The sequence below is a fragment of the Trichechus manatus genome, unplaced genomic scaffold, assembly GCF_000243295.1.
Source record: "Trichechus manatus latirostris isolate Lorelei unplaced genomic scaffold, TriManLat1.0 scaffold00216, whole genome shotgun sequence".
NCBI classification, from domain to species: domain Eukaryota; kingdom Metazoa; phylum Chordata; class Mammalia; order Sirenia; family Trichechidae; genus Trichechus; species Trichechus manatus.
The window spans coordinates 3,060,800-3,078,849 of record NW_004444152.1 but is presented as its reverse complement, the minus strand read 5'-3'; the positions used below and the strand labels follow the sequence as shown (position 1 = coordinate 3,078,849).

Here is an 18,050-nt window from a genome sequence, read left to right as displayed (position 1 = left end):
AGGGTTGACATGTTGTGGGGTTGTTAACCAATGTCATAAAACAATATGTGTACTACTGTTTCATGAGAAACTATTTGTTCTGTAAGCCTTCAGCTGAAGTACAATAAAAAAAAAAAAAGGAAAAAAAAATTATATATGCCATAGCAATTACTAAAGTGTCCTTTTTTACTGTGTACATCTTAGTGACATCTTTTGCCTTTGTCAGGCTGTGCACACTTCACCCATATTTGGTATTTCCCATCACCAAAAATAACAAGTGTCTAGTATCTAGAGAGTGATCCTCCCCGAACCGTGGTAACCACCAATGAATGTTTGTCTCTTTATGTATACCTATTCTTATCTTTTTAGAAAAGCAAGATCATAAAATATTTGTCTTTTTGTGATTTACTTATTTCAGCATAATGCCCTCCAGATTCATCCACATTACACATTATGTTTCAAGTACTCATCATTCTTTATGGCTGCATAGTATTCCATTGTATGTATGTACCACATTTTGTTTTTTGTTTAACCATTCATCCGTTGATGGGCACTTAGGTTGCTTGCATCTTTTTGCTATTGTGAAGAGCACTGCAGTGAACACAGATGTGCATACGTCTGTTCGTGTCACTGCTATCAGATCTCCTGGGGTGCTATTACACGTAGGAGTGGGATGCTGGATCATAAGGTAGCTCTGTTTCTAGTTTTTTGAGGAAGCACCAATACTGTTTTCCTTAGTGGTTGTACCATTTTACAATTCTGCCAACAATGGATAAGGGTTCCAGTCTCCCTGCATCCTCCCCAGCATTTGTTGTTTTCTGTTTTTTGTGTTTTTATCAGTGCCATTCTAACAGGTGTGGTGCTATCTCACTGCAGTTTTGATTTGCATCTCTCTAATGGCTAATGTTCCAGAACATCGTTTCCTGTGTTTGCTGGCCGCTTGAATGTCTTCTTTGGTGAAGTGTCTGTGCATGGACTTTGGCTGTTTTTAAATTGGTTAGTTTGTTTTGTTGTTGTTGAGTTGTTGGATTTTTCTGTATATTTTCAAGGTTAGACCCCTGTTGGATATGTCGTTCCTGAAGATTTCTTTCCAGTCTGTAGGTTATCTTTACTCTGTTTGTTGAAGTCTTTTGATGAGCATGAGTATTTAATTTTAAGAGGTCCCAGTTATCTAATTTGTCTTCTGCTGTTTGTGTATTTGCATTGTGTTTGATAATCTTTTTTTTTTTTTAATTAGGTCCCATCGTTTTGTCCCTATGTTATCTTCTAAGAACTTGATAGTTTTAGCTTTAACATTTAGATCTTTGATCCATTTTGAGTTTCTGTGTGTTGTGTGAGGTATGGGTCCTGTTTCATTTTTCTGCAAGTGGACATCCAATTTTGCCAGCACCGTTTGTTAAAGAGACTGTTTTCTTCCTCACTGAATGGACTCTGACACTTCGTTGAAAATCAGCTGCCCACAGAGAGATGGATTTATTTCTGGGTTCTCAATTCTGTTCCACTGGTGTATGTGTCTGTTGTTGAACCAGTACCATAGCTGTGTATTGTTTTGAGATTCGGGAGTGTGAGGCCTCCTCGTTTGTTCTTTTTCAATATTGCTTGGCTATTCGAGGCCTCTTTCTTTTCAATATAAAGTTGATGATTTAGTTTTTCCATTTCAGTAAGGAAGGTTGTTATAATTTGGTTAGCATCTGATCAGGATTGTATTGTATCTATAGATTGCTTTGGGTAGAATTGACATTTTCATATTATTAAGTCTACCAATCCACGAGCATGTAGTGTTCTTCTATTTATGTAGGTCTCTTTTAATCTCTTGTCATAATGTTAAGGAGTCCTAGTGGTGCAACGGTTAAGTACTCGGTTGCTAACCGGTAGGTTGGCGGTTCGTGCCCACCAGCAGCTCTGTAGAAGAAAAGACCTGGCGATCTGCTCCCGTAAAGATTACAACCTAGAAAACCCTATGGGCAGTACTACTCTGTCATATAGGGTTGCTGTAAGTCAGAGTAGATTTAATGGCACACAGCAATAATAGTGTTTTATAAAACACTATGGTTTTATAGTTCTATAAAAACTATAGTTTTATAGTTTTTATTGTATAAGTCCTTTACATCCCTGGTTAGGTTTATTCTAGGTATTTTATCCTTTTGAGGGCTCTTGTAAATGGTATACTTTTCTCGATTTCTTTTTCATGTTTCTCCCTGTGAGTGTAAAGGAACCCAACTGATTTTTGTGTGTCTGTCTTTCACCCTGCAACGTTGCTGAATTCTTGTTAGATCCAGAAGTTTTCTTATGGAATTTTTGGGATTTTCTAAGTATGGGATCATGTCATTTGTGAATAGGGATAGTTTTACTTCTTTCTTTCCAATCTGGATACGCTTTATTTCTCTTTCTTGCCTTACTGCTCTGGCTAGGACTTCCAGTACAATACTGAATAAGAGTGGTGATAATGGGCATCTTTTTCTCATTCCTGTTTTCAAAGAGAAGGCTCTCACTCTTTCACCACTAAGAATAATGTTGGCTGTTAGTTTTGCATATATGCCCTTAACGATATTGAGGAATTTCTGTTCTATTCCTATTTTGCTGAGAATTTTTATCAGGAAAAGGTGTTGGATTTTATCAGATGCCTTTTCTGCATTGACTTGATCTTGGATATACTATTTTCATTTAACAATGGAGCACTGCTGAACCTTTCCTGTTTTAGCAGGATTAGTGAGTACCCACGTGAGGATGGGCAGTTCTGGTCTTAAAGTCATATAGGGTACTTTAGTGGTTAAATGCTCAGTCTCCACTCAGGTCCAATAACAGGCTAAAAGCTACCGCATGAAAGGGATATACCTAGTGGCTGCCTCAGTTAGTCTGTGTCCAAAACCTGGGGAGCCAAAGCACCCCAGTGGCAGTTTTTTGCTGTCCAGTTCGCATTGACAGGTGTCACCAAGACCATAGCTCTGTAGGGCTGGCAGGCTTCATTGGCCCCAGTGGCAGAACCTGTGCAGTTGAGTGTTGTATGGCCTCTAGAACCTGCTGTTGTTGGGGGCTCCATTCAAAGTGGCCATCTTGCAGGTGAGCTTAATTGGAGGAGCCAGAAGAATGCCCAGATATATTTTATGTTGTCTCCAGGAGCTAAACAGGCCTATCAGCTTTTGAGCCTCTTTCTTGTTGGTGGGAACTACCAAGGATAGCATTTTTTTTTTAAATCTAATCAGGGATACTTGTCTGATTCCTGGTGTACTTCGGGCAGGTCGTTGGACCTTATCAGGGTTGATGCCCTAACCTGTGTATGTTGTAATGTTTATGACCTTATGCAAGGCCTGCAGTGAGTATGCCATCCATGTAGTGAATGACAAGTCTTTCTGGGAGTAGTTGGCAAGTTATTGCAAGTGTAGCCCCACCCATTGGTGGCATGTTACCTGGGAATTGAGTGTTCCTGCAGAAGTGCATTGAAGGAGCCTGAGTAGTGTAGACAGTGAACGCACTTGGCTGCTAACTGGGAGGTTGGAAGTTTGAGCCTACCCAAAGATGCCTCAGAAGAAAGGCTTAGCATTCTACTTCTGAACAATCAGCTATTGAAAACCCTGTGGAGCATGGTTCTACTCTGACACACATAGGGTCGCTGTGAGTTGGAGTCAACTTGATGACAGGTTTTTTAACTGATAAGGCCGTTCCACGTGAACACAAATTAGTCCTGATCTTTGTCCTGCAAAGGGATGTAAAAGGAGGCATTAGATCAGTAACAGGGTGTTAATCTACCCTGTGGGCTGCCGCCACCTCAGTGATGGCAGTAATACCAGGTACTGCAGTTGCCAAGAATGGCACCTTGCATTCAGTCTGTGGTTGTCTGTTTTCAGCCTCCAGGCTCCTGAGGCCTTTTTTTGCAGGCATTCACACTGGGCTGTTAAACTGCGACAGGGTGGTCGTTAACACTCCTGCTGTAGCAAGTCCTGAACCAATAGGGTCAAGTTCTCTTCTACCTGGAGTGCCGTTCTGCTTTTGTTAAGTAACCCAGCTGGCTTTGGACAGTTTGGGTGGCTGGTGGAAGTGGACTCTTTCCACAGTTATGGCTCTAGCTCTCTGTTGTAGGGGTGCATCCCTTCAGGGGAAAGAATGTCAATACTTGTAGTGCATTCAGCAGTGGGAACCAGGATCCCCAGCCCCCAAAACGGCCCCAGAGGCCCCACTCACAAGCGCATGCACACTTGCCTGCCATGGGTCACCATGCCCACCCTATATCGCCCAGTGCCACCAGCTTGCCTTTTCCCCTGTGGGGGCCTGGGATTATCATCATTTGGGCACCTATATCTGAGAGCCCCATGAAGTTTTAGATCCCCCTTTTCCCTTTGGTACGCTAATGGGGACATAGGGCCACCAGTCCCCAGCGGGGACCTGGAGACCTTGGCCCCATCCCTAATTTTTTTTTTTTTTTTTTTGAAGGAAGCAAGAACAAGGTACAGGCGAGGGGGATCGTCCTCTTTTTCCAACTCATCACGCTCATAGGTGGAATTATCTTCGTCACTGTCCTTGTCAGGTTGCAAGAAAACCTTAGCAGCCCCTGTGCTCCTCTTCCCTGGACTGTGTTCAGACATTCAGAGGGCTGCTGTGGAGGATTCTTAATCTTTTGAGTCCTGTGAGCCCTGTCTTACTTACTCCTTTATGGCTCAGACCAGGTCCCGGCATATGGCAACCAGTCGGGCTCTGGAGAGCAAAGCGGGAGGCAGGCACGGCAGGCACTTCCGACAGCAGATATCCATCTGACACTCCTTGTCAGAGCTTGGAGAATCTCACGAATGAAGAAACCCTTTGTCTTTTTGCTTCTCCAGCTTAGGAAGATCAGAGAACAAATAAAAGCACCGCTGTGTTCAGAAAGCCCAGGAGAGGAGACCATGGAGACTTTGACCTCAAGACATGAGGAGAGAGGTGAGAGTTAGTGAGGGCTGTGGGGTCAGAGAGAATCCAAGCTGGGTGTGAGTGGGGAAACAGTTGGGTGAAAAAGGAATTCTTTAGGTGCAAGGAAACCAATACACAAAGCTACACTCTTTCCTAAGGTTCAGGTCGACCGTTTAAGAGCCCAAAGTAGGGGCACCATCTCTTCCTCATGGCTTCTTTCTCTTCCTGCAGGGATTTGTTCTCAAGCCTCAGCCCCTTTCCCAGAAGAAGAGGATGAGATTAAGTTTCAGGTGAGTTGAGTCATCTTTTCTCTCCAGAAATACCACTTTGTGCACCAGAGAGTAAACATCTTTTCCTCACTTCATGAAAGGAAAAAGAGATGAAAATGTGGTCTGTGGGTACATTGCATGATTCACTGCACTTACCCACAAAACAGCTGTGGCAGATGGAGTGTGGTTCTGTTTGAGAAATGAAGAAACAAGTGATGAATCCTGGATGTGAACCCAGGTCAGTACAGCTGTTGCCAGGGGCCCCCAAGACCACCCTCAGTTTCAGTGATTCGCTAGAAGGACTCACAGAAATCAGCAGAGATGTTGTACATGAGTATATGGTTTATTACAGTGAAGGATGCAGATTAAAATCCAGCAACAGAAAAAGTCACGTAGGGCAGAGGCCAAGAGAAAGCAGGTACAAGCTTCCAGTTATTCCCTCCCAGGGGAGTCTTACAGACAATGCTGAATTAAATCTCCCAGAATGATGCATGACAACGTGCATGAAGTATTGCCAACCAGGGAAGCTCACCTGAGCCTTGGGGTCTGGGATTTTGGTGGGGGTCAATCATGTAGTTGTGGCTAATTGGCTGCATAACTGACTTTACTCAGTCTCCAGCCCTTCCAGAGGCCCAACTGATACAGTGGCCCAAGTCCCCCACCGTAAACCACATTGTTAGCACAGACCATCTGGTGTGGCCCAAGACTCCCACCATACATAAGTCACATTGTTAGCATAAGCTGTTTGGTGTGGCCTAAGGCCCCAGGTAAACAAAGTCACTCTTATCAGACAGGATATTCCAAGGTTTTATAGATTATCTCCCAGCACTAGGTCAAGGGCCAACCTTTCTTTGGAATGTGCAGGGTTTAGACAATCCACGGCTGCTAGGTTAACCCTTTACTCCACCGACTCCATAATTGTCTATCTGCTCTATGTACCACCTGTCAATACTAGTCTCATCTAGAGCCTTGGGCCCAAATTATGTAGTGAGGTGACTACAAATAATGAATCCTCCTTCTTCGTCAGAGGCTTTCTCCTCTATGGGGCATTTTTTAAATTCATTCCTAGATAAAATATTCTCCATCCATACCAAAAAGTACACCATGAACAAAATTTAAAAAAGCGTAATAGGGTGGGGGTGGCTTTCAACTATGACAGCATTTTAATATTCTTACTTTGAAAAAGAGGCCCTGGTGGCACAGTGGTTAAGTGCTCGGCTGCTAACCAAATGGTTCGCACTCCGAACCCACCAGCTGCTCCCCAGTAGAAAGATTTGGCAGTCTACTTCCATAAAGATTACAGCCTCGGAAGCCCTATGGGGCAATTCTACTCTGTCCTATAGGGTCGCTATGAGTCAGAATCAACTCAACAGCAACGGGTTTGGATTTTTTGGTTTTGAGTAGTTTAGAAAGAAGGGTATGAATAAAGACCTGAGCATTCTTGTTCAGGATGGAGAAGAGGAGAAAAACAGATGACCAATAATCATATAAAAAGGTGATCACCCTATTAATCAGTGCATTGCAGATTGAAATGAGATACGGTTTTTCTTCTAGCATATGACCCAAGATTTGAAAAATCCGTGTCTACCGTTAGGCTGAGTGTAGAGAACTGGGTGCATCCACACACTTGTAGGCAGAGGGAGAGTAAAATCATTTCTGCTCTTGGGAAGTTGTGTGTACCTCTGATCCATAATTTCCCACTCCAGGAATTTATTCTAAATCAGAACAGGTATTCAAAGAATGATCATTGATTATATGTTTAGGTGGGTTTTTGTGTGTGTATGTGTGTACTTTTTAAATGGAAGTCATTTTTTATGTTTCTAAGGATTCTGATTTTTTTTTTTTTTTTAATAGCAAGCTTCCCTTTTCCTCCAAAAAGTCTAGTCAATGTAGATTCTAGTGTCTGGGAACTGGATTTCAGGAAGCTTCCCAGCATTCCCTGATAAAAATGGCTCACTGTGCCTAACCTGTCTGTGCTAACAGCATAGTTTATGCTGAACACCTGCTTTCTTCTGGGAGTCTGGAATTTTGGTGCATGCTAGGCAGACGGTGCCTTGTGCCCAGCCCTCAGTAAAAACCCTGGGTACTGAGTCTCTAACGAGCTTTCCTGGTAGACCACATTTCACACGGGTTGTCACAATCTGTTAGAAAAATGAAGCATGTCGTATGTGGCTACAAGAGGAAAGAACTCTTGGAAGCTTGTGCGTGGTTTCCTCTGGATTTCACCCCGTGTGCTTTTTTCCCTTTGCTGATTTTGCTGTATATCCTTTTGCTGTAATGAATCACAGCCATGAGTATGACTATGCCCAGTCCTGTGAGTCCTCCAGGTGAATCCTGGAACCTGGGGGTGATCTTGAGGACCCCCAACACAAGACCCACGGAGACAGGGCTGTGTCTTTCTTGCTTGTCTCTAATCCCTGGGGAGTAACACCGACCATTTCTTATATGAGTAGTAGGTTGGTGTTCATGCGGTAAACCTTTCTATAGCTACCTCGCCTTCCTTCTTATTAAAAATGTATCCATGGTCAAAAAAAAAAAAGTGAAGTACCTGTGGAATCACAACTCTTACCTTGAAAACCTTGCCGCAGGTATTCCAGGAACAGGCTGCAGGTGGAGTGATCATGAAAGCCCACGTGTACGCTTGTCCTCCTTTCTAGGAAGCATGTCGCAGTCCAAGCGAGTGAAAGTGATAATGTCATCATGATGTAGTTGAGAGCTATAGTTCAAAATACGTAACTGCCATGTTTTCTCACTGGAGCAATTAGCTTAAAAAACTTGTTCTCTACTTCATAACCGAGGATGATACAGCATGGTTTGAAACTCCACGGTTTGAACCGCTGCTTTAGAGGTCTTACCTGGCTGGGAAGATGGTTGCACCAACACACGTTAGTTGCTTTTGGCCAAGTGCTAACATGGAAGCCTGTGGAAAGGGGGGCTGTGGCAAGAAAGGAGCCCCTGGGTGGTGCAAATGGTTAATACACTCAGCTGCTAACCAAAAGGCTTGGAGGTTTGAGTCCACCAGAGATACCTTGGGAAGAAGAGTGACCTGCTTCCAAAAATTTCAGCCATTGGAAACCCTATGGAGCACAGCTCTACTCTGACATACATGGGGTCGCCATGAGTCGGGATTGACCAAAGGCAACTGTTGACTGGTGGTGGCAAAGAGCAGGATTTGTGCAACTCCTAATGGTGGGGTGAGTGGATGGATGATTGGTGAGGAGCTCTCATCTGGCAGAGAGCAGTGATAATACTCAGGTGGAGTATGTGTGTAGGCATGGGCACTCTGGATTAGGCACTGTCGGAACTGGAAGTTATCAGTCTTTTTGGAGGAAAAGTTGGTAGTCTCTAAGTTAGAGTCCAGTGCTAGGAATTACTCTCAGAAGTGCTCAGACCGAGCAAAGAATGTTCCTTGCTTTACTCTGGCCAACCACGGGAGACCAGTTGGTGCACTCGAAATTACGGGCATCTGTCATAACACTTGGTGTGACTGTCCACACTGATGAACTTCCTGCTTTCTTATCTGCTTTTCTTAATAATGCCGAATTTACCTTTCATCTAGTGGATGTTTGTGTTAATGGTGCTTCACATTTTAGGAGTCGTTGACGTTCAAGGACGTGGCTGTGGTCTTCACCGAGGAGGAGCTGGAACTGTTGGACTCTGACCAGAGGAAGCTGTACAGAGATGTGATGCTGGAGAGCTTCAGGAACCTGGTCTCTGCGGGTAAGGGCAACCCCTCCGGGTACTGAAACTTAACTTATTGGATTGTTCTTATTCCCTAGAGAGGATGTTCTGGTCTTTATACCCAGGTTAAAACCTTTATTTGTAGAACTGTCCTAAAGTCGCTTTATTTGGCCAGTCCTGGATCTTTTACTTGTCTGTCCTTCGAACGCCTGAAGATCATGGGATTGGGACTACATTTGCATGTTATTTTTATGTCTAGAAAGCGAGCCTAAACCTTGCATCTTCTTGCATTTTCAGGGCAACAGCCTTTCAAATCTGGGAAGATATCCCATTTGGAACAAGATAAAGAAACCTGGGTGACGGAGAGAGAAGCTCCAGCAGATGCTTATCCAGGTGAGAGCCATGGAGATGAGAGCCCGGCTGGGCAGTGAGTAGGCACGCTTGCCACAGGCATGCCCCATTGCCCACCCTTGATCCTCCCTGTGGGTGCTGTCTGTGCCTTTGACTTTTCTGCTCGATTCTACTTCCCAGTCCCTAGCTTCTCATGGTCCCTTCATGCTTTTCAGAGAATGAGGTACACAGAGTGAGTGAGGGATCTCTGGACTTTCCTCCCTCTGATAGAGACAGCCAGGCAGCGTAGGGCAGACCAATGTTAGGGAGACCATTCCAGAATATTGAGAATTCTCTGGTGAATTTCTCACTTAACTCCAAACTTAACTCAAGTGTCCTCGAAGTCCCTGGTTTTAAATAGATTCCCATTAACTCAGCCCTACAACATAAAAATAGCCAATAAAGAATATCAGACAACATGGACAAATTTTCTAAATCATCTGGGGACTGCATGGTAAATATGGCAGTTGAGTAGCTCCCAATGAGTTCTGTGCGTAAGTTGAGTGATGTTTCATCTCTGCGCCATAACTGTGTCATCTAGTTTCCTACTTAATCTGCTCACAGAAGACACAGACACGACGCGTGCTCTTTGGAGGACTTGTTTTCTTGCTTCCGCCCCGAAGTTCAGCTTAGAGTTACTCTCAGGAGGCAGTGTAGTGAGAGCACTAGTGTGGGCCCTAAAACCAGACTTCCTGTGTTCAAATCCCAGCTCCATTACTTCCTAAAACTTGGCTAAGTTACTTACCCTCTCTGTGCCTTGGTTTCCTCATCTGTAAAATGAAGATAGTAATGGTTCCCACCTCAGGGTTATTCTGAGGATTAAATAAGTTAATATGTGTACATCGTTGGAGGGAGTCCATAGTACATGTACATAGGAAGTGTTATAAAAATTGTTAGATATTATAGTATTAGATCTATTTAAAATAAAAAACAAAAACCACTGCTGCCCTGTCGATTCTGACTCATAGTGATCCTTTGGGTTACAGAGTATAACTGAGCTCCGTAGGGTTTTCTTGCCTGTAATCTTTACAGAATCAGATTGTCAGGGCTTTCTTCCGTGCTACACTGGGTGGGTTTAAACCACCAAGCTTTTGATTAGTAGCCAAGTGCAAACCATTTGCACCACCCAGGGACCTATGTTAGATCTATAGTGACGTAGATATACAATATACAGTAAAACCTACAAAAGCTGTAAGCTGTGTAAGGCCGAAACCTATCAGATAAGGAAATCTCAAATATTTTCCACTAGAAAGAGAACAATAGAAAAGTAGTGACTGCGCCCTGTGAAAGGCAGAAAACTTGTGAGATCCAGAAAAACAAGGCAGTCCCATCAAGTTCCAGCTCTCACAGGTTTCACCGTATATAAAATATCTTAATATATATGTGAAGTGATGTATATAGTGACAGCATAGTATTACGTATTATTAACCACAGCAGCATGATTAGAGAAGTGATTTTCTCTGTAAAAATCTGTTCAGAATTCCTTGTGCTGTGCAACTCTATGATGAGACACAATCTGTTCATACTAGCATTTAGTATCAAAGCCTGTTACTAGGAGCCTCTTCCTTTTCTCAGACATAAAAATAAATGACATGATAGTTATGATGCCTAAAGCTGAATTTTTCTCTAGGCCCTTATGGTCTTGAGCAGTACTTGGTCCAAGTGTGAAAAGCTGAAATCCCCGAACCAGTCTTTAACTTATTCTCATCTCTGAATTGTCTTTAACCCCATAGGAGACAAGAATGAAAAGGATATGGAGTATATTCAAGAAAAAGAATTAAAAGTCCTTTTACACAAAGAGCTCTCCTACTGGAAACTGTGGGAACAGGTGACTGGTGAATTAACTGGGAGTCAGGACCACCGAGGGAATCTTCAAGGGAAAGAGTTCCAGTTTTCGGAAGATGCTTCTCGCTGTCAAGAGTGGGAAGGCAGATCGACTCAGGGTTTTCAGATTGAGAATGTGGTGGACAGTCTTCAAGGGAATGGCCCCATCAGTGTAGAAAATCAACGGTTTCCAGCCTGGAAAGCTGTGAGCCCGGTCCCCATTCAGGAATCTTGGGCCCTTGTGAATGAGCCTTGGAATGATCAAGGAGGCTGTAAAAAAATCAGCAGGGAAGACGCGCTATATAAATGTGATTGGAACAATTATGGCTTCAGCTGGATATCCCATTGCCGCAATGATCACAGCCCACCTGAACGAGAGAAACCTTATGAATGCGATGAGTATCAAAATCACTGTGTTGACGAGGCAATACTTTATCACCATAACTCTAGCGAGAACGGCTTTAAAAGTGAGGAAGGTGGAAATGGCTTCAGGGATGATTCAAACCCTCCCACTCATCCACAAGTGCACTTGGAAGAGGAACCCTATGAATATCAGGAATATGTGAGGCAGGGTGCCTATCCTGACAGACATCAGAGCATCCCCTTAGGAGGACTGTCAGCTGCAAGTATTGAGTGTGGTCAGGGCTCCAGGCAAAGTGTTGACTCTCTGCACACAGGAGAGAAGCCCTTCAAGTGTGAGTGCGGGAAGGGCTTCGGCCGAAGCTGGGACCTCCAAGTCCATCAGAGGGTCCACACAGGAGAGAAACCCTTTACATGCCTCGAGTGTGGGAAGGGCTTCTGGCGGATTTCAGACCTTCATAGTCACAAGAAAGTCCACACTGGAGAGAGGCCCTACGTATGTGATGTGTGTGGTAAAGGCTTTATTTTCAGTTCTGACCTCCTCATTCATCAGAGAGTCCACACGGGAGAGAAACCCTATAAGTGTGCTGAATGCGGCAAAGGCTTCAGTTATAGCTCAGTACTTCTCATTCACCAGAGAGTCCACACCGGCGAGAAGCCTTATAAGTGTGAAGAGTGTGGCAAGGGCTTTAGGTGCACCTCAAATCTTTACACACATCAGCGAGTCCACACGGGAAAGAAACCCTATACGTGTGATGAGTGTGGCAAGGGTTTCAGTTATAGCTCTAATCTTCGCACCCATCAGAGATTACACACAGGAGAGAAACCCTATAAGTGTCTGGAGTGTGGAAAGGGCTTCAGGTTCAGCTCGGGTCTGCTCAGCCATGAGAGAGTACACACCGGAGAGAAGCCGTATAGATGTGATATATGTGGGAAGAGCTACAGTCAGGTCTCGCATCTTTATGGCCATCAGAGGGTCCACACCGGAGAGAAGCCCTACAGGTGTGAAGAGTGTGGGAAGGGCTTTAGTCAAAGCTCCTCTCTTCAAGTTCATCAGAGAGTCCACACAGGAGAGAGACCCTATAAGTGTGAGGAGTGTGGAAAAAGCTACAGTCGAAGCGCAGGTCTGCGAAATCATCAGAGAGTGCATTTTAAGTGAGACACATTAGTAGTAGATGTAATTTGAGGACTGTAGTTAGAACTCAGGACTTAATATTTATTTGCGAGCCAACCCAGGAGAAAGACTTTATGAAGGTAACATGTATGAAGGGCTGCTGCAGAGGATGAATTTTTCATAGTCATTAGCTCGTCTGCATAGGAAGAGAAGATGAAAGTTTGATAAATAAAGCACTTTAGTCACAAACTTCAGTCTTTAAGAGTCTGTTACACAGCAGAGTAATCCTTAAATGGCATAGTAATTGCTCTGGTAAAAATGGTCACTTTCCTCAGTCTGCCTAGGGGAGAGCTTTGTAAGGGAGTAGTGAGAATGTATCAGAGGTGCAAATTATGAACACAGATTCCTTGTGGGGGAACATACTATAAATGGGACAAATGTGGGAACAATTTGTCACCTTATTGAGACCAATATCATATATGCCTTTTTCTTCTTTTAATATTTTATTGTTTTTTTGGAGAAAGTTTAAGTTCCCATTTAGCAGTTACTACACAAACTGTTCAGAGACTTAGGTTACATTTTTCACAATATTTTAACATTAATTGCCTTCTGGATGTTTCACTTCCAGTAATCTGGTTTCCCTGTCCCCTTACCCTTTCATCTTTGCTTTTTGTTTTTTTTTTTTTTTTTTTACAATTTTAAAGATAGTTATTCCATACCTAAAACAAAGGAACCCCGTAATATTTTTATCCATTCCTGAAGTAGTTATAAAAACGCATTGTGTATTGATTTTTATCTAGTCCGCTGTCTGCCTTTATTTGGGAAATACTATTATTCTACCTTACCATCAAGCAAGGTAAGGTCTTAACAACCAGGAAAGCTCTTACCTTCACTTACCTCCTAAACTGAAAAACGAAGCTTTGTGTGTTAAATGAGAGAGATTCAGGACATTGCCCAGGAGGCCACATAACCAATGTAAAAGCTGAGACAAAGTGCCTAAAATAACACATTAATTCTTATGTTATAATAAATGTCTAGATGTTATGCTGATTAGTCACGCTGACATATATAATCATATGCCTAAACCAGATTAAAGTTTAAAAAAAAAAACATTCAGCAATCCTAAGAAGTCGGCAGAGCTCAATAGTGTGCTTTCATAAGGAGAGAGAGCTTTAAACATTCAGCAATTTGTATAATTTAATTTGCTAAAAATGTGGAAACAAACAGGACAAGGGGTCGAGAGTACCCAGAGGAAAAGTGATTTTGTGATTTTCCTCATTTGGTTGTATTGCTTTCTTCAGGAGGAAAGCTTTTGACTTCAAAAGGAGCAGGATCTGAAAAGGGACTTTACATCTTTTAGTTCTAGATGGTGTTCTTGTGCAATTTTCTCAACTGTCTGTGCATCTGGATGAAGTTTATGATTATTGAGAAGTGTCAATGCCTCTGCCATCAAAACGTTGCCTTTGGGAATGTTCGTAATATCCATCATATCAAAGTGATGGCCTTTCGGCAATCTCAACTCCTTTGGCTCTTGATGTGTCCCACCATCTTTTGCCTGCATAGAAGGCACAGGATCTTTGGAATCAGCATAAACATTTTTTAGTAATGACAGCAGCTTGTCACCTTTTCTAGCAATTTCTCCCATAGTCTCTGGATGGCAGCTCTTCTCCTCTCAAAGTAGGCTCTTGGTAGAGGGGTGCTTGGGAGCAAAAGAGGGCTTCATCTTGCTGATTTCCCATTCTGCCTGGTTCACTGTATTGAAGTTCCTGATCGTGAGACTCATGGAGACCCCCATCTCCTCACAGCATGATGCCCGCAGGTTCACCCACATGTGGGGAAGCACCAGCACTGGGCAGCCTCTGTGCTTTAGGGTAACTGTCGACCTTTTGGTCTCATATAGATAATTTTTTAAAGGTGTGCAGTGCTCACTGGTAATATTCTTTATGAGGCAAGCTGTTATTTAGCTAAAAAGTTCATGTATACCTTTGTAAAGATTTTGTTACGTGGTGTCAAGTTGATTCTGACTCATAGCGACCTTACATACAACAGAACAAAACATGGACAGGTCCTGTGCCATCCTCACTCATTGCTATGCTTGACCCCATTGTTGCAGCCACTATATCAGTCCATCTTGTCGAGAGTCTTCCTCTTTTTTCCTGACCCTCTACCAAAGCATGATGTCCTCTAGGGACTGGTCCCTTCTGATAACATGTCCAAAGTATATGAGACAAAGTCTCGCCTTCCTCACTTCTAAAAAGCATCCTGGCTGTACTTCTTCACCCTGGCTTGGGTCAGGTGCACCTTAGTCCTCAAGGTGACATCTTTGCTTTTTAACACTTTAAAAAGAGATCTTTTGCAGCAGATTTGCCCAGTGCAATACATCATTTTATTTCTTGACTGCTGCTTCCATGGGCGTTGATTGTGGATCTAAGTAAAATGAAATCCTTGATAAACTTCAATCTTTTCTCCGTTTATCATGATGTTGCTTATCGGTCCAGTTGTGAGGATTTTTGTTTTATGTTGAGATGTAATCCATACTGAAGGCTGTGGTCTTTGATCTTCATTAAGTGCTTCAAGTCTTTGTTTTCAGCAAGCAAGGTTGTGTCATCTGCGTATCACAGGTTGTTAATGAGTCTTCCTCCAATCCTGATGGCATGTTCTTCTGTTTAACGATAGCTTTTATAAAACATAAAAGATGATATTAACATTTACTGAAGCCGGTCACTTAGAGGGCTAAGAGCAGGAATAGGGAAGGTCCTTCTCTGGGCAGCTCCGTGTAATGCATCTCTATCACATTCCATCAGGTTTTTGTGATTGCGTTTTACCTCAGAGGTAAACCTCTCAGAGATTGTAATAACTTCAAGAATATTTTATTTAATCATTTAAAAAACAAAATCCTGGTGGACTTTCAATTGGGATTGCATTGAATTCATAGGTTAATTTGGGAAGAAGTTTTTTATCTTTGAAATGTTGGTATTTTTCCATTTTGAAAATACTGTTTCCACAAAGAATGGAGTCATATTTTTATGATCCCTCAGGAGTGTTTTTTAGAGATTTTCTAAAGTGAGTTCTGTATATTCTTAAGTGTATTCCAAGGAAGTATATTGGTATCATGAATATACTATTTTTTACCCCATTTCATTTCATACCTTTTTTAACATTAAAAATACTAGGATAAAAAATTAAATGCCATTTTTAACTTGTCAGATTATCAGTGGTAAAATAGATGAACCAAATCCACCATCAGTGGGGTTGTACGGAAACATACACTCTTAAGCACTACTGGTTGGAGTGAAAAGAGATAGTTATTTTGGAAAGAATTTGTCGATTATCAAATTCAGTTTGTATAACCTTTGAAGTGGCAATAAATGTATAGTAATTTATACTTGGGAGATAGTTGCACATGTGGGAAAAGATGGATGCATATGGCCGAGTCCTGTGACTTTTTTTTTTTTTTTTAACGATAGCAAAAAACAATACTCCAAGTGTCCATTGGATACTTAATAAGTTAATAACTTAAGGTACTTGTATACAAGGGAAAACCACTAAAAATGTTTTGGTACAACTACAGTAATATCGAAGATTGCCCACAAACTAGTAAACCAAGAAAGTGTATAGTATGGCCTCCTTTTTTTAATTCTGTGTGTGAGCATGTGTGTATGTGTGTGCGTGCATGCACACTTATATATACAAAGGATGAAAAAAAGATGTATAAAAGAGCTCGTTATCATTACTGCTTCTCTCTGGCACAGGGGATTTGGGGTATGTAATATATTCATTGTACTTTTACTTATTAAAGAGTATATATCAGTCTTATAATAAAGCTACTTTAAAAAAATTAGTCTGGTGGTACAATCCCTTATGGCCAAGGATCCGTGTTATAACCTCTACAATTTTTTTTTCTACTGCTTACTTGCAGCCAGTATCAAATTTAAGGTATACAAGTACACTATGAAAATTGTGATTTAGATGCCTGTCAGAGGCTGTATCGTTTTTGATGGTTCATAGGAGATGAGGCGGTCTGGTTAATTGTGGGAACTTTCTGCATTCTGGCCCCTTCAGACCAGTGAGCCCACACGCCTGGCTTCATAGAGAGCAGTGCACCATGATGTGCTTTCTCTAGCCTCTCCATCTGGTGACTCAGGAGACCTGGGTACTGCCCCGGGCTGAGCCCCTCTTTGCTACCTGGGGCTGCCCTGGTGCCACCAGACAAAGAGAATCTAAGTTATAGATGCTGCAGGGGCAGGGGGACCCTTATATGCGAGGTTTTTCTATGGATCCAGATAAGTTGCAACTGTTCCACCGGATAGTCCTCAGCCTGAATACAAGTCTCGTAAATATGATACAGAAGGAAAATGAGTGCCAGTTTGGTGGGGTAATCTACGAGTAACCATTAGGATGAGGTGGTATGAAGGCAGGTAGGAAAGTCTGGTTATTTCTACTAAGGATCTCTCTTGTATCTGGATGTGCTGCAGGCACTGAAGACACCTAAGCCTGTTGTTACCATGAACCCCAGGGTCACGGTGTTGTGTGCACAGTGTTCTGTGCAGTTTTGCCATCAGGAATGCCTCCATCTCATATTCAACCTCTTGAATTACTGCTACTGATTGACATTTGGCCAATCAAAAGATTACTGTGTGCCCAGGTACTGTTCTGATCACTGGAGGTACAACCGTGAAGCCTGTATGGATCTGAATGTCTACATTTAGGGAAAATATAGAGAAAGACAAGTACATTAATTTCACAATGTGCTGAGTGCTTTGAAGGTAAGAAGAAGGATGATGTCTGTCCCCAGACATGACATTTGAATCAAGACCTGATAGATGAGAAAGATCCAAGCATTCATAAGAGCTGGAGGCAGAAGGAACAGTGCAAAGGGCCTAAAGTGGAATGGAGCCATGTTTCATGGTAATAGAAAAGAAGCCAGTGTGACTGAAATGTAATGAGTGAGGGGGAGAATGCAGGAGATGAGATTGGAGAGAGGTAGGTGGATGTCATAGATTAATGATGACTGCAAATTCTTTCCTACTTCTGTTGAGAGGTGGAGTCCAGTCCCCTTGCATCTGAGCTGATTTTAGTAATTTGATGGACCAACTGAAGATAGCAGAAGTGACAGTGTGCCAGTTTCCAGGCTTAAGCCTTAACAGACTAATAGTTCTTTCTTCCTGTCTTGGAACACTCAGTCTTGAAGCCCTGAACCTCCCTGTAAGGCTGACGAAGCCCAGCCATCCATCCCTGCCAAGGCATCAGGCATGTGAGTGAAGCCATCTTGGTCCCTCCAGACCAGACGAGCTGAATATCTCCAAGTAGAGAAGAATAATCCTGCTGAGCCTTATCTGAATTCATAAAATCATGAGATGTAGTAAAATGATAGTTCTTAGCTGTTAAGTTTTGGAGTGGTTTGTTATTCGGCAATATATAAGTAGAATGGTAGGATACAAGATTATAGAGGGGTTTGTAGGTCCTGTAAGGAGTTTTTAAGCAAAGGAGTGGAAATCCTGCTAACTAGGATTCGGGTCCTAGGTACCTAGATGAAGATGGACTTTTATAGG

The 18,050-nt window shown here is 42.6% G+C and overlaps 1 protein-coding gene and 1 pseudogene across 3 annotated transcripts in view; one reads left to right on the top strand and one right to left on the bottom strand.

The window, feature by feature from the left end:
• The window catches only part of LOC101347631 (zinc finger protein 229), a 21,582-nt gene extending 7,964 nt beyond the window's left edge, over positions 1 to 13,618 (top strand). Inside the window, exons 3-7 of one of the 3 annotated variants that reach the window (XM_023742739.1) lie at positions 4,794 to 4,890; positions 5,092 to 5,150; positions 8,723 to 8,849; positions 9,108 to 9,203; positions 10,934 to 13,618. In XM_023742739.1, coding sequence (XP_023598507.1) covers positions 4,857 to 4,890; positions 5,092 to 5,150; positions 8,723 to 8,849; positions 9,108 to 9,203; positions 10,934 to 12,543 — 1,926 coding nt within the window. In that variant the 5' untranslated portion in view covers positions 4,794 to 4,856 and the 3' untranslated portion in view covers positions 12,544 to 13,618. The other 2 variants (XM_012559189.2, XM_023742740.1) reach the window with 2 other exon arrangements.
• Positions 13,586 to 14,609, bottom strand: LOC105756898 (NADH dehydrogenase [ubiquinone] 1 alpha subcomplex assembly factor 4-like; annotated as a pseudogene).
• Between the last annotated feature and the right edge of the window lie 3,441 nt (positions 14,610 to 18,050).